Below are 27,951 nucleotides of genomic sequence, written 5' to 3'. Positions count from 1 at the left end.
AGAGAGAGAGAGAGAGAGAGAGGACGAGGTTGGCTGCAGGATAGACTCATAAGGAAGGAGGGGTTAAGATAGCAATGTGCTGAGCCAGTGGCTTTTCCACAGAGCAGCTGGCTGGCATCAGGACAGGACAGGCCGCTCACAGGAAGGATACCTTGAGGACGGCTCTCCTCCGCTCGCTGTAGGACACTAAGGTTGCCTTCCAGGAGGTGTTCATGGGATGCACTATCTACGCAGCCAGCCCTAAGGCCCTGCCCGCCGACGAGGCCCCAGGCCAGGACAGATACTACCAGCTCCCCAACTACCGCCAGCCTCATGGTAACTGCAGTCAGAGGATAGCAGCCAGCAGAGCCAGGTCAGTCAACAGCACACAGCAGGAACAATGGAAGGTGCTGAATATTTGGTGTGCTTGTCATGAGTTACGCTGACAAGGTGAATCCAGGTAAAAGCAATTGATGCTCAGTTAGCAGCCAATCACAGAGCAGGAGACGCAAAAAATGTGAGTTAGATGTGTCAGAGAAGGATGTTGAAACTGAGCCAAATGAGATGTGGATTGTGCAAACTTAATAGCTAATATCAGGAAGACGTGCCTCATGTTTTTTTTTTTTAACATTCAGTGAAAAACAAGATGTAGATTTTTTAAATATGCAAAAAAAAATCTAATTTAAAACTAAGAGGAAGCAGGGAGACAGTCACAATGAAGTGATAAATACTGATCTTTTAAAATATATATTATTATATACAGTAGCAGTAAGAATATCCAGTTTAAGCGATTGAAGTGTTTTTGCTCCTCGGTATCAAATGGGTAGAAACATGGAGGGCAGGTTAAGATAAACATGTCAGCAGTGCAGATTGACAGACATCATGACGTTGAGCCCAGCGTCGTTATGTCGCTACACATCGCAAAACCCTGTTTCCCAGACTTAAATAGTTTTTGCACCTGCAGTTTGGACTCAGGTGATTCAGCTCTCATTGGATGTGATTCAAATGCTGCTAACTGGCATTGTGAAGCTAATATGATCCACATTTGTAGCAGTGTTTGGTTTGTGGTTAAGTTACACAATTTTATTTTATAATTCATAAAGGGGGGTTACAATATTTTTCTGTCACCATGTGCAAACTGCACAAACTGGAGGACTGTGCCTCTGTGTTTTAACCTGAGAGCCTGAACTGTCCTCAACATGACTGAATGGAAAGTGGCTGAATGTTTTTAGCTGTGTACTGAGATTTCTTTATTATTATTATTTTTTCCATCATTATTTGTTTAGTCTATACTGTGTGTGATTCATTTTGTAGCTTTTGGACAGTGTTCAGTTCTTTTTTTGTCTTTGGTTGAGTGCAATGTTTTTTTTCCTCTACCCTTATTTAGTCTATAATGAATAATAATATAACCATCACATTTTACCAGAGCTCAACATTATGTTTGACAGTTGCTCACTTATTATCACCGAAAACTTAAGATAATTCAGGTTTTTACATAATAATAATAAAAATAAATAATAATAATAATAATAATAATAATAAACTTTATTTGTATAGCACCTTTCATACAAGAAAGGTAGCACAAAGTGCTTAACAACAGAGAAATGACATGCACCAAGTGCTTGACATGAGAAGAAAAGACATAAAATGAACATAAAAACATAAAAGAAAAAATAATTGATCTAAAATGAAAAACATTAAAAACATGAATGTAAAATGAGATCAAATAATTAATAAAATAATAAATCATTAAATAAGCAGACATTTAAAAGAAGTTCTGAGCAGTGTACATGAACACATTGTTATCATCAAATAACTTTCTGTGAATAACGATTATTAGACTAATCCTCCAATACTTTCCATAGATATGAACTCACTACGTTAATAAGTTCACATTGTTTGTCATCTACTTGTCTGCCAACAACATTCATCAGCCAATACCTCACACGGAGGCAGTTATTTACAGTAACATTGTTTAGTCCAGTGGTTCCCGATGAAAGGGTCAGGCCCCTCCAAAGAGTCACAAGATAAATCTGTGAGATCATGAGATGACTAATGGCACAAGAAAGAGGATAAAACAAATTCTGATACACAAATCTGTTTTCAGTTTTTTTTTTAGACTTTTCTCTAATATTTGTTGTTATTGAATATTAAATATTGAATAACTTGAAAAACATTTAAACAACAGGAGAAGTTTAACAACTCATGGACATCTGAAACAAACACAATAAAACACTGCTTCTTTGTAAGGGGGGAAACAGGAAGGGAACCGCTGGTTAACCTTTAACAAAGTGTTGTATTTTTTGAGTTTATCATGTTTTCAATGCAATAATAACAACACCTGCCATATAAATACAGTGGAGTAAAAAGTACAATATTTCTGTCTGAAATGTAGTGTGGTAGAAAAGTAGGAGAAAAGTTTTAGTGTCAGGACAAAAAACCCAAAAAGGTTGAGGTTGAACTGCTGGTTGAATTTTTAACAAAGCATTGTATATTATAAGAGTTTTAATGTAAAACCTTAATTTGAGTAAGTAAAAATAGCTGTGATATAAATGCAGTGGAGTAGAAGTAGAAAGTAGCAGATACTCAAGTAAAGTACTTCAAACCTATACTAACTTGAGTAAATGTACTTAGTTACTTTACACCACTACAAATACTGAAATGTTGCCTTATAATGTTAGTTTGTTCTTGTTTTTACACCTGTGGAATACAAATAATTCACAAAATCCTCGACTTGAAGTATCTATGACCTGTTTAAAAAAAAAAATATCACTGCAAAACAAGTTCAAGTGAGACATTTCTGTTGGAACAACCTGAATTTCACAATTAAAAGTGAAACCAGAAAAGGGCCTTGGCAGTATTTTTCCGGTTAGTTTTGCAGCTGTATTTAATGAGCGCTCGTTAGGTTATTCTGGGAAACTGTGGGAAGAAAATAGCCGCCGTTTAATCCCCTGGCAGTGAGTAAACAGCCCACACTGGGCTATAGGTAAGCTCAACCCACCTCTCCAGTGTCGGACACCCTTCAGAGGCGGTTACAGCTCCGCCAGCGCGACTCTCTGCTTCAGCTTTAACGACTTCTTCGAACTGGAGCTTAATGGGGTTTTTTTTTGTCAGTTCTTCGTGGATAAAGAAAGTACGATAATTTCACCGAGGTATGCTGCACAGACCTGAGGAGTTACGTGGCGCTACAAAGCAACAAAACAGCGGTCAACGTCGCGGCAGCTCGTGAGCTACAGGTAGGAGACATTACCCGGTGACAAGCTAGCGAGAGGAAGTGCGGGCCTTCCGAGAAAGATTTCAAAATAAAAGCACTAGTCATGAGTTATGGGTGTCACTGATCAGGATAAGCATGAAAATGTTGTTTTGGCTTTTTTAATCAGTGGGTAATGATGCTCAGTAATTGGAGGTGAACCCATTAGCCAGTTAATCAATTAGTCAACTGACTGAAAATTAATGTTGAGTCATGTTGAGTCATTTTTAAGCAAACTGCTTAACAAACATCTTCTCAGATGTGAATATTAGCTGGTTAGTTAGGTCTTTTTTGACAGTAAACTGAATATCTTTGGGTTTTACACTGTTGGTCAGACAAAACAAGACATTATCATAGATGATAAGACATCACTTTGGTCTTCAGGAAATGTTTTGTGGACTTCGCACATTAATCAGTTACTCAATAAAACTGTTAATTGGCAAAGAAAATAATTGTTGGTCACAGTCAGCAAAAGCTGTCTAATGAATGCATGCAAAAATCTGAATAAAAGTGAAGATAACTGAACACTAAGCTCCAATAATTTTATCATATGAGTGACATTTCAACCATACCTGATCTTTCTCAAGGCAAATTCAATTGCCTACTAGAGTCGGGCAGTCTAATAAGTTCATTTTTATGCAGTTCTATTAACAAATTCGAACCAAATGTTAGTATGATATGGTTTTATTATTTAAATTCATAGTACTCAAGTACTGTATTCAAGTACTGTAGAATATTAGTCAATAACGAATTACACCAGAATAGAATTGTGTCATTTCTCTCATTAGACATTTTATTATTAGCGAGTGTGATTCAATATAAATAATTTTTGTATTGCCCCTTGTTGCGCTGTAGACTCTGCATTTATTCCAAAAGTGAATCATTTTCAACTTTTATCTTGAAAATTTGCTTCTGTTCCGACCTTAACCTGGCTTCTGTTGACAAACTTGACGTCATTTTTGCTTTTAATAATAAAAGGCATATTCAAAGTGCTATAGAGGGAGAGCATGTACTACATTTCAGGAGCCAGGTGTATATGTAGTCAAGGGTAAAGTAGTAAAACTAATGACTTTTGACAGTTGAAACACAATACTATATTTATGTCAGTCTGTAATGTTACTTAAACTAGTGATATCAGGCCTGCTATTTCCCAACAGAAGTGTTAATATGCTTTTAAAATGAACAAATGACTATGATTTGTGCCCTTATGATACAACTAAAACACTTAACCAGAAACTAGCTTTTTGCAAAACTCCTTTTCCCCTGAAATCTGGTTAAGATTTCACACTGAACAGTAGGCTAATGAATGTGCTCCATGTAGTCTTCAGTAAGAAGAACATTTGGAGCCTGGTGCTGACTTAAAAACGCACATCTGTCATCAAAGGCTGTTTTGAGGTTCTTGCACAATGGGGAGGTTATTTCAGGAGGACTCAAGCAGCGTATCCCAGAGTCCAAAGGGTGTGCTTCTGTTTCATAGATTGTCTGTGTTTGTGAAAAGACCAACATCAGACTGCAGACGACTTAGTGTTGTCCCATAATAAGACAAAACCACTTTCAGCTTTTTAGACATATTTAACCATTGCTACTACCCACTGTAAACAAAGTGGCCCGCATTGCTTACAAAGCTGTGTACCTGCTGTCTTGACAGTCCTAAGCCATTGGCTGTTAGTGACCTTGACTGAGGACTGAGTTAATGAAGACTCATCTCAATTATTGTAATGTGTGATTTAGTCATATGTCTCAATGTGGATACTCTCTGTTGACCTGACACAAGAGCCCCTGTGATCAATGAGGGGCAAAGAGGAAGAGTGCATTTAAATGACAGTGTCAGCGGCTTGTAATGTATGTGTACATGAAGTGGGAGGCATCACACACCTGATATAGAACAGTGTAGCCTGAAAAATGGACTTGACATTAGATTGTGACAACAACACCAACTTAGTGGCAGAGGTTTTCTGGAAATGGGCGACCGGACGCAGAGAGAGTGCAGTGATTCTTCAGCAACAATCCCGGTGGCTAGCAACCTTAACAAGATTACAGTTTATTGGATTGGAGGATGTCTTGTGACAGCACAAAATGTTTGTCTCCAGAGACAAAGAAGGACATGGAGGAGGAGAGACGGATTGGTTGAAGCCTTTCAGTTAACTTTCATGTAGTTAGACCTCAGCAGAACCTCCGTGGGCCCCAATAAGGTCGATATGGCCATGCTGCCCTGTCACCCCACAGGCCCTGTGGTTGGTCATCTCAGTCATGACTCCATTCTGTTCTGGCCTCACAGTGGTGGAATGAATGGTTTTCCTGTGATTTCAAATTTCTATTTCCCTGGAATATATCAGCATTTTCATTTTCTTCAGATTTCTCAACATAGATTAAGTTTTATTTAAAAAACAGAGCTGTGAATAATTAATCATAAACTGACAGCTATTAGGTGTTTCTTACATGTTTGTTAGATTATATGGTATGTTTCTAGTAGAACAAAAATTCCCCCTTTGAGCTGGAAAAAAATACACTGCCAGCCATTAATTTATTATTTTCTATAATGTTCTACAGGAGCACCTGACCATCTTTATAGATCTGACCTGAGGTTATTTTCTCATGCAGTGGCAGGAAAGAAATATCCATCACATGCAACCGTTTTACTGTATAATTTCACAAGCACACAGGTATTTTCTCCAGGAAATGGGAGCACATTTTGGTCGACAGATCCATTTGCTCATTGACTATGAGATCTAACAACCTCTTGCCTCATAGAAACTTGGTTGCGTGTATAACATTCCGATCACATTGCCAAATAGGAAACAACATCTTGCACTAAACAGTTTGCTAACTAAATAATTCAGTATCAAACAGGAGTAACCTGAAAATTAGGTTATTTGTCCATTAGTACTGTGAGGGAACTCATCGTTTTTGGCAGCAGTATGGCAAACAACAAAGTTAAGTTAGAGTTTCAAGTGCAAACAATAACATACTGACAGATGTATTAACATAGTAACATGTCTGAGAGAAAATTGCAGGTTGTGGTGTAGATGAGGCAACATTCATTGTTTACTTTTTGATCAATTGTTTAATCCCAGTTCTAGGAAACCCACTCAGACTAAATAACACCCAGTTTGGATGAAACAACCTCATGGTCAAACTCAGTGACATAATGAGAATGTTTATCCCAAGGCTGTTTGTGTTGAAGACTGCATGATCAGGGCTGGTATGTGTTTCATAAGTTTTTTTTTAAATATATTTTGTGAATGAGGTAACCAAAGAGTCATACAAAGTCTGTTCCCTCTGCCAGACAAGAACACAGTCTGGTGTTAAAAAATTCCCAGCTGTCACGTAAAAGGTCACAAAGAGTTTTTTTTCCTACCTCAACAAGAAAATGTGCGGCAGCAATCTAATTATTTTTTTGGTTAATTGTCTGAAACCTGCACAATCAATGACATGGCTCTTGAAAAATCTTAATTTATTTACATTTTGCAAGTTTGCACCTGCCCCACTTTTAAATTCAATCAGGATTCTTTTGTTGACAAGAAAAGACACAATCCAAAGCTACAAAGTGAAGTATTCTGCTATCTCAATAAGAGCACTCTAAGTTATTTTCATGCAAATTAGTTCAAGTACAGTTTTAAGGAATATCTTCACCAGTGATCTTTGGAATCTCATGATAATACTCCAACCCAACCATTTCCTTTCAAAGAGTAGTCAAGCACAACTACAAGCCTACTATATCCTTTGCACACTGTTTTCAAGTGAACTGCAGTAGTACCACGAGCCTTCATTTTACCCTTAGGTTCACATCTGGGGTCAGATACCCCTCCTGAATCCCTTAACCTCAGGCTTAAGGTGAAAAGACCCTACAACACAAACATGTTCTTATCTATTACAACAGGTCGTTCATCTCCCATTCACCCCTCTGTGATCACAGATAACCAGTCAAATGTAACCTCTAGCACCAGGAAGCCCCTGTTGTTTGAACAGGTCAGGGGCTGACGTAAAGCTTCTGGCCAATTAGAGATAATACATTGGAAAAACTGCATGCAGGGGCCTATTTCCATCAGCACCTGTAATTATACCAGAACAGGTGGTAACGACTTCCCCTCTCCCAGAGGAAAATATGGCACAGGGCAGGTGTGTGTTTGTGTGTGCATTTTGAAAAGAAAGAAACATTTGATGTGAAGGTGAGGTTTAAAGCTTCCCTGTACTTGTGCTGTAATATGACAACACAACAAACATTTATAGGGTAATACCAGCTTGTTCTTTCTTATTTATCATGCAGATCAGTGTTTCCCAACCAGGGGTACGTGTACCCTAGGAGATACAGTTGCCAGGGGGCTGCTGGGAAGATGAAACATAAACTACAAGTGAGGAATAAATTACTGAAATTGTTAGCTAAAATGAAAATTGAAATAGTTATAAAGGTTGAACTAAATAGTTAAAAAATATTGGATAAATATCAGAAGTTAAACATATTGGATATACAGTTGACATAGTTAATGTTAGCCAACAGTAATTGATAAACATTTGAAAATTTAGCTTTATAGCTTTATAGCTTTGTAAGTAATGGATGGTAGAAATAGTTCACCAACTGTCAAAATAGACAGTTAAAAGTGCTGGATGATATAGGAAGTTAAATGTTATGGATTAACAGTTGACAGAATTAGCTAAAACAAATGGACAAACCATTAACATTGTTAGTTAAAAGTAAAGGGTAAACTTGACAGGTCAAGCACTGGATAAACAGTTGAACTAGCTAGTTAGCTAAAAGTAACAGATTAGTTAACGTAGCTAAAAACAAGCAACGGTTAAACATTTGAAGTAGTTAGCTAAAAGTATTGGACAAACAATTTAAATGTAATTAACTGAAAGTCAAACACAAATTGTTAAAATAGTTTAACATAGTGTGACATTGTCTGGGTAAACAGATAAAACTGTTAGCTAAGTAATTGATTTACATATGAAACGGCTAATAGTAAAGGTTGCTAAAACTAAACTGTTGAAATAGTTGAAATTGAAACAGTAGCTAGCTTAAAATAGCTACATAAAAGTAATTGGTAAACACTTGAAATTGTTAGCTAACAGTAATAAATAATACCACTGCCTTTCACATTGTACAAAAAACAAAAAAGGTATGATCTCGTCAAGTGTTCACATCTGTTTTTCCATTGCTTTTAAGGTCCCAATATAGATGGAGATGGCAAGGCTTTTTCCCCTCGAACAGAAAACCATTTGCTGCCATTTCAAACAGTATGCAAAGCAGAATCACCTAGCCTTTAAAATGACCTGAGCCACATAATCCATCACAGCAAACATGAAGCTGACAGCCCACAGATTTTCAGATGAATCATTCCTTCTCTGAGTCTGAGTTGAGTGTTTTTTGGTTATTTTTAGTGTATCATACTTTGCTCTACTCGGTGTCAATCACCACCCACAGGAAGAAATGTAAGTGTCTGCTTGAAAACATCTGAAATTACACAATTTATGGTCATATCCTTGGTTTCTACTTCTTTTGGTTTTCGTAGCAGTTTGTTTCACGCAACATTTTGGTCCTGCAAAGTTTCAGTGTGAAGTGTAAAACATTTTAAAAAAATATTTGAGTCAGCTCACAACAGTACATCAGGTCAGCCATCTGCACAACCTTTGAGTTGCTCTATTTCTTTGTGGACATCTGTGTGAGTGCAGACATTGACCCCATTAATACAAACACAGTTTTATTTTGCTGAATAGAGATTTTTTAATGTAAACCAGGAGAATCAGACTTTGAATGTTGCACCACCGCTGTGTTGATTTTGAAGACAGAGTCCACTTGTTTGCCCCATAAGCTTTTTGGGAAGAGGTCTATTTGAAGCCAAACGTTGAGACAAACACAAACATAATTTTTTACAAGTGTACATGAAAGTCCAGCAGAGATTGGTGCCTGCTGCTAACTTAGAGCTGTGTGTTTGTGTATTCAGGGCCAGGAACATGACAGAGCAGCAGGAGCAGAGTGAAGACACAGGCCTGCTCTCAACTCAGGACCTGGACCCCTCCAAGGACGACGACACACACGGCCACTTCAGGCAAATCTCACACACACAAACAACACACTGCTCTGCAATACTTGCTGTCTTTCCAGGCTCTTTTTGCCCTACACGCCATCTGTATCCTGTGCATGGTCATGGGTTACAGCCCTAGGAGATTTATTTTCACAGCACTTATTTTGTGCTTTTGTTTCAGCTGTTTTTGATGTTAAACAATGGTCAAATATGTGCAGAGAAATGCATACAAAGCAACCACAAACACAGATTTACAAAGGACATTTTTTCTTTACCCCAAAGGCCTTGGGAGTAAATATATGAGTTTGTAAAATGTGCAGTAAATTATTGTAATTAAACTAGTTATATAGTGTTTTAATCAATTTCAACATATTTCCGTGATAGATATTCATATGCACAATGTTTGTGTATGACTGCAGGCAGAGTGCATGAATATGCTTGTGTGTTATATAAGAAGGATTCGAAGCAGGAGCAGTGTAATCCTGCGAATATGTCCTGGGATGGGATTTAGCACTGAAGCATGGTGTGTGCTGGTATACTCAGTGAATGGGAGGGACTTGAAAGCTTTATGCAAACGTCAATCACTCAGCAAGTAGTGTGTCTGTTTTGTGCCCAACTCACCTTGACCCTCCTCTGGTGCTGTATGCAGTATTTCAGGTTGTAAAGGTTTGTTCAAGTAAGTGTTTAAACTGTTTGGGTACCTTGACTAATGCTTCAAAACAGTGACTTCATTTCCACATTTGTTTGAAGTGTTTCTTTAAAAAAATAAGTCTTGTCTCAAATGAGAACTCTGATCTATGAATTTAATAGTTTGATTTTAAAATCAAGAGATTATTTGAAAATTCTCCCATAATCCTTCATCATTCCTGTCTCTCTCATTGTCTCATAGTGAATCTATCCACATCTCTCAGTCCCAATTTCTTCTCCTCCAGTTAAATTATTGACTGGGAGTCCACTGCTACACCGGCCCACCGATGGGAGGTGTTCGCTTTCTAATTTAGGATTCAATTTAGGATTCTTTGAGCTCGTAATTAGTTTCACTATCCAGCCTCTCAGCCAAGGGCACTGAAATACATGGACGAGGCGCATGCGTATACATGAACACACACACACTTGTAGCAGGCGACGTTTTGCTTTGCTCATAAGGGGAATAGTCTGATCCTTAATGTCATAACTACACCTGTGTATCAAAGTCTTTTGATCCTTTTTAGGTTATTATGCCTTATTATTCCTCATGTGGAGGACTCAGACAGGTTCACTACATGTACATGCCACAGAGCCTCCTGGCTTTGTTGCTGTTGCTGTGTGAAAACCTTACAAACCTGCTTTAGTGATTTTCATGTTTTTACTTCAGCTGGAAAATTTGATGGTTCCTCTTGGGCCTGTGAATCAATTTCAAACCCTTGGAATAAAGTCAAAAGTAAACTTTAAGTGACACTTCGTTGAGGCTGTCCTCTTTGACAAGTGTCCATGATTTCCCCACATATTATCCCAGCATGACCGTGTTCATACCCTTTGTAGAAAGGCCTATACCGTGACACACCGCATTCACAGCTCTCTTAACGGCACAGTGGGAATTGCCTGTAGCAGTTTTCTTTATTCACACACCTAGATGCATCAGCAGTATTGATTAAGACCTGGATCTTGTGTAAAAGAGAGAGACAGATGGAGAGCGAGAGCGAGGACTAGAGAGCCAGTTAGTCCCCACAGAGCGTCCTTTGTTTTTAATAATCACTCTCTTCTCCTCCACCTGGGAATGCAGAGCCACTGTGGATCCTATTTATAGGCAGCAACCAGCAGGCTGGAAGATCAGCACACATGCACTATTGTTCATAACATGGTCACAAGATAATGGGATGTCTTTTCTAGGAGGGTGGTTTTAATAGGGGAAAATGATGAATTTGACTATCTACATAAAATAATCAAATGTTGGAAATGTTAAATAAGGGGTAGTTTTTGACTTTGACTAATGACTTAATTTCTGCTGTAATTTAGCTTGGTTATGGATTACTCTATAGATTCTGAATTCATTATGACTGCTTTGAAATTGTTTGGGAATTCTGACCTTTTAAGGTATAAATCTCACTATTTTTACTTATTTAAAGTACATTTTGTAAGTAAATTCTCCACAATATGATGTTCTAGTGGAAAAACAAAATGTATTAAATGTGCAACAGGAGAGTAACATAAGAAATATTTTCACTTTTAACAGCAGGGAAAAGACAAGTCTTGGATGGATACAGGATGCTAGCTGTTTTAAAGAAAAATATGTGATATAAAGCATCCAGCAGATCTGGCAGGATAGTTGGCAGCACTGTCACAGCTGCACTGCTCTGCTGTAAACAACAGCCTCATCCCAATCTGACACACACACACACACACACACACACACACACACACACTCACACACACACACACACACACACACACAGAGCTATAGCATCTGTCAACCCCCTCTGCTCCCTGACACTTTAACCCTGCTCGGGTGAATAGATGAATGACTGAAGAAATGTTCACCTGGACACAATGAAACTTCGTGTATAGTACTGTGTACATTTCATACAGATGCAAACACAATAACAGCAACATCTGTGCAATATATTACAATCCAGTACAACAATCGTGGAAGACATTCTACTTCACTTTGACAATAGTAATTTGACATAACAATCCAAACTTATGGTCCACTTAGTATAATTTTCCATGGTTTTTAACCACGTCACATGAATTTGCTTAGTTGTCATGGAAATAGATCTGTTGTCATGTGAGCTCAATAGTTGCTTTCATAGCAATAATTGTGCTAAACTTAACACAAGTTAAACACAAAAGTCCTAAAAGTGCTACGGATGAAAACAGCTACTGAAGTTTCATGTCAACACATCTGTCTCCATGACACTTCAGTAAACTGTCTGCTGACAAAGACCATGTCATACAGTTGAAAGTTAGTACTGTAAGTGGACCTTCGGTTTAAGATCATTTTGTCAAACCCCTGTATGTTGGACACAGTGCAGTTGTATCATTTGTGCAAAGTGTGTTTGTAAAATTAGATTAAAAAAACATATTTCTACCTTTTCTTTTGCCTTACACTGTAGCAGGAGGAGACAATCTAAGCAGCTTATTATCCTCTCTTCCTACTCTCCTCATCACTTTGGTCTGTAATAAGCACTGTTTTATTAGCACTTTCTGTTCTTTATATACTGTATATCTCACTCTCAATCTCACCATGTTTTATAAGTCTCACTCTCTCCCTCTTACTTAACAGTTAAGTTAAAAACTGCTGCCTTGTCACACTTTGACATAAGGCTCAGCTAGAATTTAATTTTATTGTTGGCCATCTCTTAATCTTTCAACTTTGAAAATGAATAGAATTATATTATATGCTAAGATGCTAAGCTCTGTTGCCTCAAGTCAGTGTAAAAAGACACTTGACAAAATGAAAACTAAAACAAAGCTATGAATATTATTTGATGCATGATCCAGTTTCCATTTCAATATCATTTCTGATGATGATGATTTCTCACTCTTGAAGTTCAAAGTAGACTGATCATTCCTCTGAGATAATTATCTGGATGTCACCATGACAGACTAATTTCCACTGTAAGAAAGAGCAATGTTGAAAGAAGCAGTCAGGGAGGGTTGTTTGGGGACAGAGATCACACTATCTTCTTACCCAGAGGACAATCCGACAGTCCTACTGCTACTAAAGCTACATTGAAGGACATTTTAACACAATGGCACCTTGCTATATACAGTAAAGGAGAATACAAATGTGGTGCTATTATATTATGATAGAGGTTCTTGCCGAAAAGCTATGTTTAGAAATATTCTGAAAGAACCAGCAAGGGTGAAAGGATGAAATGTAGGAAATGATTTTCTTTGTCTTTATACTTTTCACTTGATGCTGCGTTGGTTTAAAGCTTTAATCATTAAAGCTAGCTGGTTAGCACGGGCCCATTAAACTTTAATGGGCCCGTGCTAACAAGCTAGCTAGTGAGGCTATCAAGGGTTATTTTTTTAAGTTTGTGCCAATGGACCGTTAGCTAAGCCCCGCCCCCCTTAGTTACTGTTTCTACGGCTGTCAACGTCTCTGTTGGTCTAGCATGGTACATATGCAGCTTGTATGATAACAGCAACTGATTTACTTGGTGTTAATTTTGGAAACAGTGAGTCCTTGATTTCACACAGGTTCGTGTCCGTTTTGCAGCTTCAGATTCGCCAACTAAGGGTAAAGTTACTGAGTTAAAGGTTTTTTGCACCTTTTAGTAATGTAGTTGCTTTATCCAGTTGGCTTGTTTAAAAACGGTAGTCCTGTACAACGTGCCTTAAATATGCACTTGATACTAAATACAGTATATAATAGGCTACTGTGCTAAAAGACTGAGGCTCAACCCAATCTTCCTGTGTCCTTCACATAATTGCTGTTGGATTCTGCTTGCTTTCTCTGACTGTCATCTACGTTTTGATGGCTGTCTCTCTTCCTCACTATGAAGAATGGCTTCCACAGAGTGAGTCAATACATCACAGTGCACACAAAGCTGCAATTTGGCTCTGCCAGTGCTTCTGTTTTATCAGTATCTCCTTGAGCAGGAGTGTTTTCATATCAGTGTTGCGTTACGTTGTCCTCTGCTCACCATCAATCACCTGGCACTCACAGACAGATAAAGGAAGAGAGGGAAGTCTCTGTCAGGGAATAATCCCTCAGAAACATGCTTCCATTCAGACTTTATTGTTCCAGCATACATGTCTTATTATTTAAAGCATCTTAACTGTGACAGCAATTCAATTCAATGCCATTTACCTTAAAGGGCTGATTATCTGCTGCATGGTTCTGTCTGCATAAGCAATAGATATGAGTATCTTGCTGTGACATCTGCTGCACTGCTCTGAATATTCCTCCTGAGGCAAGCGTGATGCCAGTGATGTGTGTGTGTGAGTGTGTTCTTTTATGTATTCTGACTATAAAAAGAACAACATGGATAATCTCCTGGCATGGTCACTATTTGTGTTCAAACAACTCAATATTTGATTGTGTTGTTTTGTGACAGCCCTCATCTCCCTGCAGTTATGCACACGCCGATGATTAACTTGTCATGTGGAAGCTGTGACCCAGCTGGGATTTTCATGCAATGTACACATAGACATACACAGAGAGATACACACTTTAAATAAAATGTATTATTATTATTATTATACTGTACACATGCACACAAGCTAACCACCATTTGTTATGCCGCCAAGAACTATTTTTGCCTTCTACAAGCCAGATTAAGGTATTAATCTGCCTTTAATTGTGATTGTATGAATATATTGAGGTAGGCTTTTTTTGTTTTTTATTTTGTCCCCAGTAGTGCATTGTCAAGACTTGTAGATGAATGGTATATTTTGCGCTCAGCAGAATTACCATTATTGAGAGGTAAACACACAAGTGAAGAAGTGTCATGTTAATTCTAAGTGTATTTTTCCTTCCATCACAGGTTTCAACTGATTGAAGACCTGTCCTATGAAGATGTAAAGAAATGTTACAGGGGCTCGGTGAGTCTGGTCTCCTACAGCCAGTTATTAACTTTTACCTAAATGTTTCTATATCTATAATAATCTATAATAAACAGTTTATTTACCTGTTAAAACGCCAATTTCCCTCTGAGGAGATTATTTTGTGATTTCTCTCTCAATTCTTCAGTTATTTAAATACATTTCAAACTGATATGTGGCTTTAAAATTGGATGCAAAAGCTGACAAAAAGCTGCAACCAATATGCCAAAATGTGATTGCAATCTGGTGAATGTTTTATTTACTTAATTATCTTTTAGAAATCATATATGATGGCATGCTAACAAGCCAAAAACAAAAATGACATGCTGCCCTAATAAATATGTGAAAAATGACCAATGTGAGATTTTTCAAGCTCATTTATAATTTATAAAGCTGAATGGAGAACAAATTATATTATTGGCATTGGCATATTGGATTTACTTTGTTTTCTGTGAGTTACCCTCCTTATTTTCTCATCTATCATCACCTGTCACTTTAGACTAAAGTACAAAACAAATTCACATCATGAGTAGTAAAATAAAGGGGGTTAAGTTGCCAAAATTTTCACTTTCTGCAACATCACATTAATAGTCACCATCATCTCCGGGCTTGCCCACAATGGTGATTGAGCCCTTTACCGTAACTTACTGTAAGCACCATATCACTGAGGACAGAAGCTGCTCTAGCATGAGCTATTAATAGAAAGACAAAAACAGGAGCTGCAGACAACAGCAAACTGAGCAGACACACGTTGAAGGAAAGATAGATGAGATGCAGGACAGGATGGAGAAATAGGGAAAAATATTGTGGTGGCAGCGATATCAAGGACTGGAGGTGAGTTTGAGAGGTGAGGGAGGAGAGCAGGGAATGAATGAGACCTCTTGTTGTGTTCAGGGAGGAGAGTGTATGAATTTCCTTGGAAAGCGAGCACTTCTAGGTGTCACAGACTGACATTACAGACAGGAGGAGAACCTGACAGATAGAGGGAAGGAAAGGCAAAAGGCAGAGGAAGAAAAGGATTTCAACTGAGTAGTGCAGAGTGCCTGTGTGTGCCAGAGTGTGTTTTTTTTTCAGCTCAGAATGATGAAGGGCAGAGTGTGTGTATGTGTGTAGAGGAGGGAGAAGGAGAGGGAGGGTGTCAGCTGGGTGCTGCAAAGTGTAGAGTCACTGGAGGTGTATTTGAGACAGAGAAAGAGAGCCTTGTAGTTTCTGAGAAAGAGCTCAGTGGCTGTAAACTGAGGCGCTGCTGCTGTAACTCTTTAGTAGTCTGTGTGTGTGTGTGTGTGTGTGTAGATGTAGATGTAGATGTAGGTGTGCACATTAGAGCCAGGTGTGTGTTTGTACGTGCATGTAGACTAGAGGTAGTTGCACAGAGGCAGTCGTCCACCTCTGCCCCGTACTGACTGACGACAGGGGAACAGTGTGTGTCTTGCAGCGGTTTGCTCCAGGCCTTGGATGTGCGCGAGTGTGTGTGTGTGTACGGTGCCAACGTGCTGAGCCTGGTGCAGAGCTCGCGTCCTTTGAGGGAGAGGGTGGTGTCTGCGGCGAGCGGAGCAGGAGTGGCCGGTGGTGGCGGAGTGGCTGGTGGTGCCGGCGGTGCTAGTGCTGTGCAGGCAGGCCGGTCCGCCAAGGAGCTGCTCATGACTCTGCCCTGTCCCTCTGCACAGACTGTCAGCAAGTACAACTCCCAGTACCACAAACTGTTCCAGTGCGTGCCCAAGGATGAGATACTCATGAAAGGTACTGTCTTTTTTACCCAACTTTAAGACTGTGTTTTGTACTGCAACATCTGTTTTATTATTCATGTTTCAGCTTCACTCATACCATTTCATTTTCCTGTTATGCATTTGTATTGATTGCAAGCTGTTAACATGAGACTGATATTGTCCTTTTATTGAATATTACATATTGGCTATGTGATCTGGACCTGAAATGATTACTCAGTTGGAAATTTTGATAACTGATTAATCTTCAAGTCATTTATCAAACAAAATCAATCACAAATTTTAAAGTTCCCATGTTCCAGCTTTACATTTGTGAGGATTTACTATTTGTCTGTTTTATATTGTTAAGAATTCAATGTATTGCTTGGGTTTGGAATAAAGCAAGCTATTTTAACACCTCCCGTTTGGCTCTTGAAAAATATGGGCATTAGAAATATTTTCTGACCATGTAAAGGTAAAGTCTTCAAATCTACACTGATATTTCATTGTCTATGCACATTTTATCAATTCATATAATTGTTGTATTTTCAGTGTCCTGCCATGATTTCATTTATATCTCTCCACCTTGGTAACAGTAAAGATTCTGGTGGAAAAGCAAAATCTTAGTTGAAAATGTCCAACAATTCTTAATATCTGTAGAAGGTGTCAGCAGCTTCAACATATAGGTATTTTTAACAATATTCATGCTCCAAAAGCCACATTGAACAAACCTTTTAACTGTTGTACAGTGCAGTTCTTTGTAATTTTTGCTTTTCTTGTACTTTTTATTGGTTTGAAGTGGCGCTCTTGACTTGTATCCAGCCTTGATTCTTATCCCTTTGGGTCTGTGAATCTGATTAAACTCAGATTAACACTTGAACTGTCAGGTTTCAGCACAACCAGCTTCTTCTGCACAGTATCAATTCTGCTGTTCGCACACTTCAGCATGGTTTATCATAACCTTTGATGCTCTGTGAAACCTGAAACCATGAAAATAAACCCTATGATGTGAAACTTTAGAGGTGAATGATTATAAAATTGATTAATAGTGAAGCAGTTTGAGGGATCTGACATTGTCTTATTAAACCTGTATGTTTTTCTTTGTCCAGTTTATAGTTGTAGTAAGAATATCGTTCTCTCTCTCTCTCTCTCTCTCTCTCTCTCTCTCTCTCTCTCTCTCTCTCTCTCTCTCTCTCTCTCTCTCTTCTGTCCTCAGTGTACTCTTGTGCTCTTCTCAGAGATATCCTTCTACAAGGCCGACTGTACATCTCCAGAAACTGGCTGTGTTTCTGTGCCAACCTCTTTGGCAAAGACATCAAGGTATGAATGACTGACAGGCAGCTTAATAAACTCAAAATGACTGACAACCTTGAACCAAGTGACTGCGGGTGACAATCTGACAAGCTGGTTGGACAACCTGACAATTTATTGAACTGAAAGTCAGTCAGGATTACAGACTGGCTTCCAGTGTCACAGTCTTAATTCTACCACATAGAAAATACCTCTCTACATGTTTGGGATTTAAGCTTATGTACCGAGAGCAGGTAGACTTTCTTGAACCTTTAACCTCAAAGTTATGTGATTTTCTCTTTGATATGCTGTGAATTGTTCTTTTTCCTTCATTTCCTTAAAACTAAACCTCTGCTGTCATCTTAGTGACAATAAGCTTCTTATTCAGACTGCATTCCTTACATTCTGACTAAAATAAGACACGTTTCATGTCCTCTACTGATTTTCTTTGGGGGTGTTTCCTGAGTGTACTTCAATGTCTGTCTTTGCTGTCACCATTTACTCAATACGCACTGGTGTTTTTCCTTTACCTACCATTTTCTCATCGTCTTGCTTTTAAGTTTGATTCCTCAGATCTGAGTGTCTCTGTTATTTTTGTGCCTTTTTTTTCCATCTTCTCTAGGTGGCTATCCCTGTCGCTTCTGTGAGGCTGGTGAAGAAGCACAAAACAGCGGGCCTCGTGCCCAATGGCTTGGCTATCACCACAGACACCGGCCAGAAGGTAAACACTCCCATCGCAGTCACTGTGAATTAAAATACTTATGCTGATTAGCGCAGCATGGGTGGTGTGTTTTCCAGGCGAGGTGTGATGGAAAAAACAACACCATGCTATAGATAGACGCAGAGTAGAGTCCCAGCCTGGCAGCACAAGAGAATGAAGGGTTTTTCCACCATTACAGCAACGTTCAGAGAGGCCTCTTAACTTTCTATCACGTCAAATTCAACCTGTCATCAGGTGGTGGTGTTTCCAAAGACATAATGTGTCTTTTCAAACTCTGTTCTGGCCTCAACAACCCATAAATAATGCTAGTCGATAAGCAATATTAGCATGTTTTAAAATCTAATGTATCATTACACCACTTAACACAAAATGAACACTGTGATTCATCCAAAACCTCCCACCCCCAACACCCAGTTGGGCTCTGGAGAAGTTCAAAAACACAAGTATGTTAGCATTTTTGCAATTTACAGCTCAATTCTGTCTATTCTTTTCATATGGATGATGGTACAGGTATTGGCAGGTGAAAAGAAGCAGAAAAATTAAGATCTTTCTTTGCAGTCCTGTTTTCAGATAGGAACATATAAACAGAGCCAAATTAAAAGGCAAATAGTGCTCTTTCAAGCACATGATGCGATTTGGATTCCTTAAGTTTACCATCAGACAGGGTTTTGTAGGAACTTGATTTTGATGCTTGTTGTTTTTTCTCACACCATTGGCAGACCTTTTTGCATAATTCACAGCAATGGATCACAGAATATTTTGCATGTTTCTAGTTGTAACGACATATTTCATATACTTCATGCAGACTGCTGCCTCAGCACACCCATACCTCAGCATTATGGGAATCACAGAGTTCAGAAATGGCATGTTATACATGTTTTTAAGTGCCCAATTAATTATTAATAAAAAATAATGACAGGGCTGATTTTTTTTTTTTACCACACAAGATGCTATACTATGTGTGAATTATATAACACTTAGTTTTCCAGATGCATGCAAAATGTCCTCATATAAGGTTTCTGTCTTCACCTTCAGATGGTCACATGCTTCCCCCCTCTTTCTCTATTTAAGGTTACATGTTAACTCAGCCCGTCAATCAGCAATGTCAAACAGTCGTTCACATATGAGGTTGGAATATTACTGCTATAAAATGAGCAAATAAGTGAAATATTACATAAATATTTGAGCCCATCAGCCCAAACTGCAGATAATCAACCCCTGGCCAACGCAGCAGGTCAGAGCAGCAGCTTCCCAACAAAGAATCACCTTTGTCAAAGCATGTGAGACATGCAGTATGTGTTTCATACCTTACAAGGACAAATATCTCTATCCTTATACAGTGGGGTCCAAAAGTCTGAGACTACTTTCCCATTTTGGACCCCACTGTATGTCTGCATGATTATGTAATATGCATTACATAACTACACACAAATACATGCCCCTATACAGTGTGACTATACTGCATAGGTTTGAAAAATGACCGAGGTTGGGTCTTCTGTTTATGAGGTAAAAAGTTCACAACTTGTGTCTGTAACAACAAAGTTCAGGCTCATTTGTAATTTTTCATCTCATTTACCCGCATGACTGTCATGAGAGATGCAGCAGGACCATTTATGAACTGACGTGGATAAAAACATCTGATAAAAGTCAACACACAGTAACACAGTGTTTCAAAAGCTCCTAAATACTTTTTTAGATAACAATGAAATTTATCCAGGTCAGAGAGATATTTGGGTAAGCTGTCACTGACCTGCCATTCATCATTTTTCATGAGAAAATAAACTGGAACAGAAATGTGATTAGAGAAATATCCTCTTTGTGCCCCAGATTAAAGCTTTTGAATCCCTGAAGTGTTATTCACCCAAATTATTTCTAGCAAATTTTAACCCTTGCCCAGTCATGTTAATGTTCTACATGCAGATAGACATTAACACAACTCTCTTTATTCTTCAATATACTGATTTTTTTAAATCTTTTTTATTCCGTGTATACTGTTCTCAGGTTTTACTGTGCACAATACAATGAAAATTATAAAGAAAACATCAACACGAGTTTTATGTCACTGTTTCTCTTTTTTTATTTCTTCAGTATGTATTCGTATCTTTGCTATCACGAGACAGCGTCTATGACGTCCTTCGCAGGATCTGCACACACCTACAGGTCAGAGGACGTGCACACTCATGCATACTCTTCATTCAGACTATATACTGTGTGTTGTACATGTCAAGTGAAGGGGTGATTTCCTTTCCCTCTCCAGGTCAATGGGAAGAGTCTGAGCTTGAAGCAGTTTATGGAGGAGCCGACCTTATCGCTGGTCAGTGACAACCTGTCTTTCACAGAGAGAAGCTCTTTCATAAACCATCATTAAACCATAAAAAAGTAAAGCTCAAAGTGGAACATTTCGTAATCCAATCTGAACTATCTGTAACGTTTCATTCTCATGTTTCATGTTGGCTTAAAGGCCTCTGACAACTCTCACAACTACCCCTGACCTGAAGGCTGACTTACCTCCTTACACAGACAGGATCAATAGATCATTGTATTACAGCTGCAGCCTTGCAGTGAATTATCCCCCGAGTCGGCAAGATGCTATCAAAGAGCTCTGTGAAGTCACCTTCTGTGTGTGTACCATAGGCCGCTCTGCGACAGAACAGCTTTTGTATCGAGGAATAATTAATTTCCGTTAACATGCTCATCCTTGATCACGCTCTAATCTATGCTGACAGTGTTCAAAGAAAAAAGGATGTTTGTTCACGTTGCCAGCATATTGTGATGGTTTTACAAAGCTTTGCTAATCCTGAAGTTAGAAAATGTTAAATTGCCTGAATTATATTCATAATACCAAATCATATTAAGAAATAAATGTAGATTTTGTATATTCCAAATATCCAGAATATTGCTGAATATCTCTTTACAGTATAGCTTTCATACAGGCTCCCATTGAGCGTAATAGAGATCTAGGCGTTCAGAGCTTGAAAATGAATGGTACCACTTTCTAATAAATCATCAAGTTACAACTTTATAAATAATTAAAACATAATTTTCTAATGTTTTATAGACCAGTTGTAAACGATTAATAAGAACAACTTTTTTGTGAAAAATCCCCATGACTGTTGGACCACTTGTCTGGACCAAAATCCATTTATTATCTAGGTATGTACATTTACATACATTTATAAGTGCAGAATTATGGTTTATTAGAAAGTGAGAAATCCATGTGTGTATATTAATGGATTACCAACATTTATAATGATTCTATTTACCTATTACCTATACTTCCTTTAGTCTGGATCCCTATCTTTCCAATACATCCTCCTCTTCCCTCTGTGCCACAGGACGAGTTCCCGACTCCAGACGAATTCCCAGTGGTCGACGAATTCCCATCAGTGTTAAAGTGGAGAAGGAAACCCTCAGTGGTGTCTGTGTCCTCCTCCCTTCCTGACCTCCTGGGGAACTCCACCAGCAGCTTGAGCGCCACAGACACACCCTTCAAATCAGAGCAGCTGCTGGAAGGTGATAAAACGATCCATACAGTGAAAATGCAGTGTCAGAGTATGGATACAAAGTCCAAGGCTTTATCCAAGGCCACACACTTTTTGGTTCTTGTTAGAACTGATTGGCTGGAGGTTGCAAATAATTTGCTGAAAGTTGTTGGCATGGTTTATGTTTACGTTTATTATAAGAAATATCCACATCACTGGTTGCTACTGTCGATGAATAGTCAGGTAAATCAAGCTGCACCTCAAAAGTAGTTCGAATTCAAAGGCAGTTTTGAATGTGCCTTTTGCTCCTGGTTAACACAGTACTAGAGTTATAACATGGCCGATACTTTCAGTTATTATGTCTTTATTTAAACTTGTAAATCAGTGAGGGTAAAGCCCTCATTTACAAGGATGTCAAGCAGATAAAAATAAAAGAACATTAATTAGAATAAACAGGTGAATACAATTAATAAATAATGTAATGACAAGAATCAATAAAATAGGTGCAACCAGAAATTTAAATGTTAGAGATTAAGAATCTAAAATGACCAAGAGGTACCAACAGTTACACAAAGTGCTTTGTAATTAGTTCCAGGTATCCATCCTTTTTGTACCGGATGAAATGATGAGTGTTATTAGCATCACCAGTAATGAACCTGAGAGCAGTATGGTGGACAACATCAAGAGATTTTAGAGTTGCAGCCGAAGCATGTCTGTACAAGATGTCACCATTATCTGAAACTGATTAAAAAAAAAAAAAGTTGCGTCAACAAGAGCCCTGAAAGGATTTATTCAATAACTAGTTTGAAGAGAATTGTGCCCTGTAAACCAAAATGTGAGTGAGTAAGTTCATTTTGAGTGTACGATCACATAGTGTCTCTATACAATTAAAGAAAGACGTAGAAATTAAAAGTACAACTTAAAAAGAAGAAAGAAAACAATTACCAAAATAATATTAACATAAAATAGATAAAATGATGTAGTATAAGTATAAGTGGGGGAGTAAAAGATTTAAGGCATTCTGCCTGTTAAGGAAGTGGTAATCCATGAAAAGTTTTACAGGTAATAAGTAGCAATAGGTGAATAATAAGTGAGGACAAAATCAGTGTTGCATCGTCAAAATGTCACTTACATTATAGGATAATGGTGTGAATATTTGTTTTCATCAAATCACATTTATTGTGTGACACATAGATGTAGTGTTGAGTTGAGTGGATGCATATGTTTGTGTGTGTATCTTTCATTTCATTTGAATATTGCGTGTCTGTGTGTGTCAGAGAGCCAGAGAGAGCAAAAGACAGAGTAATTGCTTTTGGATGGCAACGTCTCTCTTACGCAATGACACACATTAAGCTCCAAATGGAGATTAAATCGTGTGGGGGCTTGTATTAAAAAGCTTGGGGCGGATGCAGATTAAGTGGAGATTATCACAAACAATGTCTGCTGTCAAAGTTGTCCGAGGACAGTTTATCAGCTGTATGCTGACAGACCTTAAAACATTTCTAAATGCTCGCCTACATTAATGTAGTTGGATATTTAATCATTGTGAGCTTTTGTGTACATTATCATCACAGCTCACAAGTGGAGTGGACGGCTGGGAAGTGATGTAATTACCTGTGTTATACATATATAGAACCCATGCCAAAAGAAGCAAGGTATGTCAGCTAGGATGCAATAGTAATGGAGATGTAGGGACATAATAATGAGCTCAGGGTATACCGTTCACTGTTTATTTATAATGAAGAATGAATGAACAAACAGTAAAAACATTATAGTCTTAAAACTATTTATGTTTTTACCCCATGACAACCACAAAGTTTCATTTTCATCATGGCAACCTTTGCAGGCAGCAGCTGGGATCTGTCAGCTCAGTGTTAATATGATTTAATTGCAATATCCAGCATTACATATGTATAAACAACAACATGTACGCTTTGAGAGGCATAATTGATCAGACTGCCTAAATACCGTGATTCATTTGTGAGCTCCAGAGTGCATATTGTCAGACCATTAGCTGTGAGAGAGCGCTGTCCAAATGTGTTCAGATGTACACTAACAGGTGGGCCAGCACTTTTAAAAGTGAAACATGTAGTGTAGTCAAGCCAAGCACTGTTAATGGTTTATGGTGTGTGTGTGTGTGTGTGTGTGTGTGTGTGTGTGTGTGTGTGTGTGTGTGTGTGCATGTGACAGAGCGAGCTCTGCAGACAGACAGAGGTCTTTTATCAGAGCCAGTGGCAGAGCTGGGCCAGATGGAGTACCAGCTGCTCAAGTTCTTCACCCTCCTGTGAGTATAGAGAGGGACACACAGACAACAACAACACCAACACCTTCACCTCCTCCAACAGCTGACTCACAGCTACACGCACACACACACACACACACACACACACACTGCGCATTAACATGGAGGTATAAACAGTCAGACTGAACACAGCGGAGCAGAGCTATTAAAACACTTTTTAGTTTGCATTTTTACATAGAGAAGTTGCCTGTCATGAGACTTAATTTATTTATTAAGATTCATCGCAATGCATCAAATAATTTGTCTCAGTGACTATCATGCTGCCATTACTCCACCTGCACTCTAGCTTAGCAGGACGCTGCCGTGGCCTGACCTAACTCTATATATTAATGCTTAAAAGATGAATAAATGACATATTATATTACTGGGAGAGTGCAGGTTTATTTTTTTATTTTATTTTTTGTAGATTTTATTTTTTCTTATTTCTTTAGATTAGATTTCTTTTTAGTTTTTGCAAAAACACTGCTGTGGTCCTTTAAGACATACACTTAAAGAGGGTTGATCAAGGACAGTGTGGAGCCATAATATGTTGACAGCAAGTCAAACACTGCCTCCCAGTGTTCATCGAAGGCACTGCAGCTCTCTTCCTCCACAACAGAGCATTCAAATGTCATAATAATCCTCAAACCTTTAACTGAATTTATCTGTGTCTCCTCCTCTTTCATCAGTATTATTCTCCTCATCCTGTCATCGTGCTACTTGGCCTTTCGTGTGTGCAGTCTGGAGCAACAGCTGTCCTTCCTCAGTAACCCAAATCTGCCCCTGAGAGAGAGGTAACACTACATCAGCAACATCATCAGTACATCTGAGTTTGTTTTTGTGTTTTTGTTTGTTTTTTTATTGGGGGAAAAAAAAAAAAAGACAATACATTAATATGCACAAAATAAGGACATTTAATGTGCAATGAAAGATGAGATTTAGACATTGGAGACAAAATAAACCAAAGGTTTGAGACAATTAGATTTTAATTTGTAATAAGATGAGTTATGCTTATTGTATTGTATTATTATCTGTTATATTGTATTTGATAACACTGCTATTTAAGGGACATTACTGTTACCTTGATATTGTTGCATCAATAAAATAACTATCAGATATGATTTATAAAGGGCTTCTAGCTGAAGCTAATTTGCAGCTCCTGTCCATGCTTAGGGTTAGGGTTTTAAAGGAGTAAAACAAGGAGGTTTGAGTTTAGTTAGTTTGAAATTCTGCTGGTTTCCACGTGTAAAGTATCAGCATATGTGTGAGTGTGTAATGGGATCAGTGTCAGCCTGAAAAAATAAAAAAGATGTTTATGCTGTTGGTTTACCCTCCATTTATTCATTAGAGTCCACTAACCTGGCTGCTCTCTTCTTGTCCAGGTAACCGCTGCTCTCCGCTGTGACCCATCAGATTGGCTGTCTTTGATTCTTCCCCTGCTTGGAGTTGTTGATGCCCTGATCCAGGACCAGCTTAAAGCCCAGAACAGATAAAGCCCACACCAGCTGCAACACATAAAGGAGCAACATCAACCTGACTCCGGGCATGTTACGGACCTTCCCACAGCGGAATGAGTTCCTATTCAGTGATCACTTCCAGACTATGCAAACAGACTGTCTATTTATTTTTGAATATAAAGTAGGTTTTACTTTAGATAATGATTGTCTACCATGACCGGTCCCTCACACAGACATTTCATCTTTAACCACATGATGCTGCAGTGTAGAGCAGATTACAGTTGAACCCTCTGTAACACTGATGAAGTTTAGTTTAGCAGTGGTGGAGACTAAAGGTGAGGATGGAAAGGTAAGACATAATTCAACACATTAATTACTTGAAAAGACTGATAGCAAAGATATTTCAGGTGAGTGGTGTTAGCAGTCATAACTCATCAATTAATATGCGACATGCGACATATATTCTGACTGACAAGTGGACTAAACTGAATGTTTTTCTTTCTGGTGAGATCTTGCTGCCACAGCCCTTAGTAGGAAGGCTACAACTAGCTGCGACAAAGCACTTTTTAACATATGTTCACATTATTTCAAATGTATGTAACTGTTTTAGCTGTTTTTTGCTTGTTTATAGGTACTCAGTTATCATTTTTTGAAAGTATTTATGGAAGGAAGTCTTGTTATGACTTTAGTGTCTGAAGTCAACATACAGGAGTGATAACACCACCCATGGGTGTTAACTGTAATGTGAATGAGATAGTTAGATGACATGCATAATTTTTGTTTTTTGTTGTACGAATCTGCTGTGTGAAAGGAATGTTTTTTTCTTTTATACATTTCAAATGAAGTCAACAAAAACTCAAAAATGACACATTGAGGTTCGGAGTGTGATGATGATGATGGTTTATCTTTGAAGATGTTTTACTAATTTTGCAAATATGGGTGAAATGTAGTCCTAGTTAGACTAGTTTGCAGATCCGTATGAATTAAATTGGAAACAAAATGTAGATAAACATTTGTGGCTTTTAATGTATTTTTTGGTCATTTTGGGAGCCAAGGTTTTACCATCTGAAATTACATCCTGTCATACTGTCACTACACAGAGGACCCCCATGAAGAGGCTTGACTCCCAACAATTTAGCAAATTTAAGGAACCTGCACAATTCAGGCTAAATTGTGAAACTGGAACACAATGTCGGCAGAAGCACAGAGTCCTCAACAACTTGCACATGGAGTGGCAATGGTTTTCTGCCAGATGAAGGGGCAGAGCCAGACATTTATGCCTTTTTCTCATTGATAGACAAGTGCTTTAAGGTGTTTATTTTACCTTCACACGTTTCGACTGCTGTCTTCCTCAGAAGAGTCACCTGATGTTGCTGTGACGTTTCTTATCAGCTCGTGAGGTTTGACAGGACGACCACGCCCCCTGCTGTTCAGCCGCTCCTTCAGAACAGCATCCCAGGGACCGTTTTCAGATCTCAATGGTCTCCCTAATCCAACGGTGGTGCTTGTAACTCTCTGATCGAATGACCTTGGCCAGACATTGTTAACATTCAGTGCTTAACCCCAATTTAAGTTGATATTCAGGGGACATGCTCCCCTAGGGAATTCCCCCCCCCCCATTCACAGCAGCTGCATGCACTGTTTACTGTATCAGGCCATTTGTACATCATTTGGGAAAAACATGATAGTTGCCCAGGAAAAAATCATCCGATGCCTACATCATATTTTGAATCTAATTGTTCTCTGTCTCCATCATTCTGAAACCACAACACAACAGATTTTGACAATGACAAATTTTCACTACTGTCACATAAAAAGAGGCAAAAATTGTCTGATGTTACTATTTTGAATTTCCATGACATAGGTGGGGAATGAATTTTAACATAAACAGCATCACTAATCTTGACACCTATTTTTGCGACACTATGCTGGATTACAGTTCAAAGATTTAATGTTTAGATAACAAATCTACATTTAAATCCAGATGATAATATGTGAGCAGTCATGGATCCTAAACAAGGCCCAGTAAACATCTTCATGACTGAACTGAATATTACGCCGAAAGAAGAACATTTACTCTAATGATATTAAATTACTTTAAAGAATAGCATCATAGGATAAACAATATGGAAATGTACTGTAATATTAACTGACAGTATTTTATTTGATCTATTCCAGATCACTCTGTTCACATTCTCTCCTCTTCTTCTTCTTTCACTCGATCAGCTTCACT

At 38.4% G+C, this 27,951-nt stretch overlaps 1 protein-coding gene across 7 annotated transcripts; it reads left to right on the top strand.

Moving 5' to 3' along the window:
* The first annotated feature begins 40 nt into the window (after positions 1-40).
* Positions 41-26,744, top strand: gramd2aa (GRAM domain containing 2Aa). 7 transcript variants are annotated; one of them, XM_056375251.1, is made up of 14 exons: positions 214-352; positions 7,497-7,581; positions 8,394-8,582; positions 9,172-9,276; positions 14,727-14,784; positions 16,206-16,524; positions 17,704-17,807; positions 18,400-18,498; positions 20,587-20,658; positions 20,756-20,812; positions 21,834-22,011; positions 24,171-24,264; positions 24,951-25,055; positions 25,644-26,744. In XM_056375251.1, the coding sequence occupies exons 3-14, from the start codon at positions 8,557-8,559 to the stop codon at positions 25,645-25,647; spliced, it is 1,221 nt and encodes a 406-aa protein (XP_056231226.1). In that variant the 5' UTR covers positions 214-352; positions 7,497-7,581; positions 8,394-8,556; the 3' UTR covers positions 25,648-26,744. The 7 variants fall into 7 exon arrangements, with proteins under 7 accessions (XP_056231224.1, XP_056231230.1, XP_056231226.1 ...); XM_056375250.1 differs by lacking the exon at positions 214-352 and adding an exon at positions 1,608-3,215; XM_056375254.1 differs by lacking the exon at positions 8,394-8,582.
* The last annotated feature ends 1,207 nt before the right edge of the window (positions 26,745-27,951 follow it).

Source organism: Seriola aureovittata, chromosome 1, assembly GCF_021018895.1.
Source record: "Seriola aureovittata isolate HTS-2021-v1 ecotype China chromosome 1, ASM2101889v1, whole genome shotgun sequence".
Classification (NCBI taxonomy): Eukaryota; Metazoa; Chordata; class Actinopteri; order Carangiformes; family Carangidae; genus Seriola; species Seriola aureovittata.
Note: the sequence above shows the minus strand (reverse complement) of the source record. Positions and strands in the feature narration are given on the sequence as shown.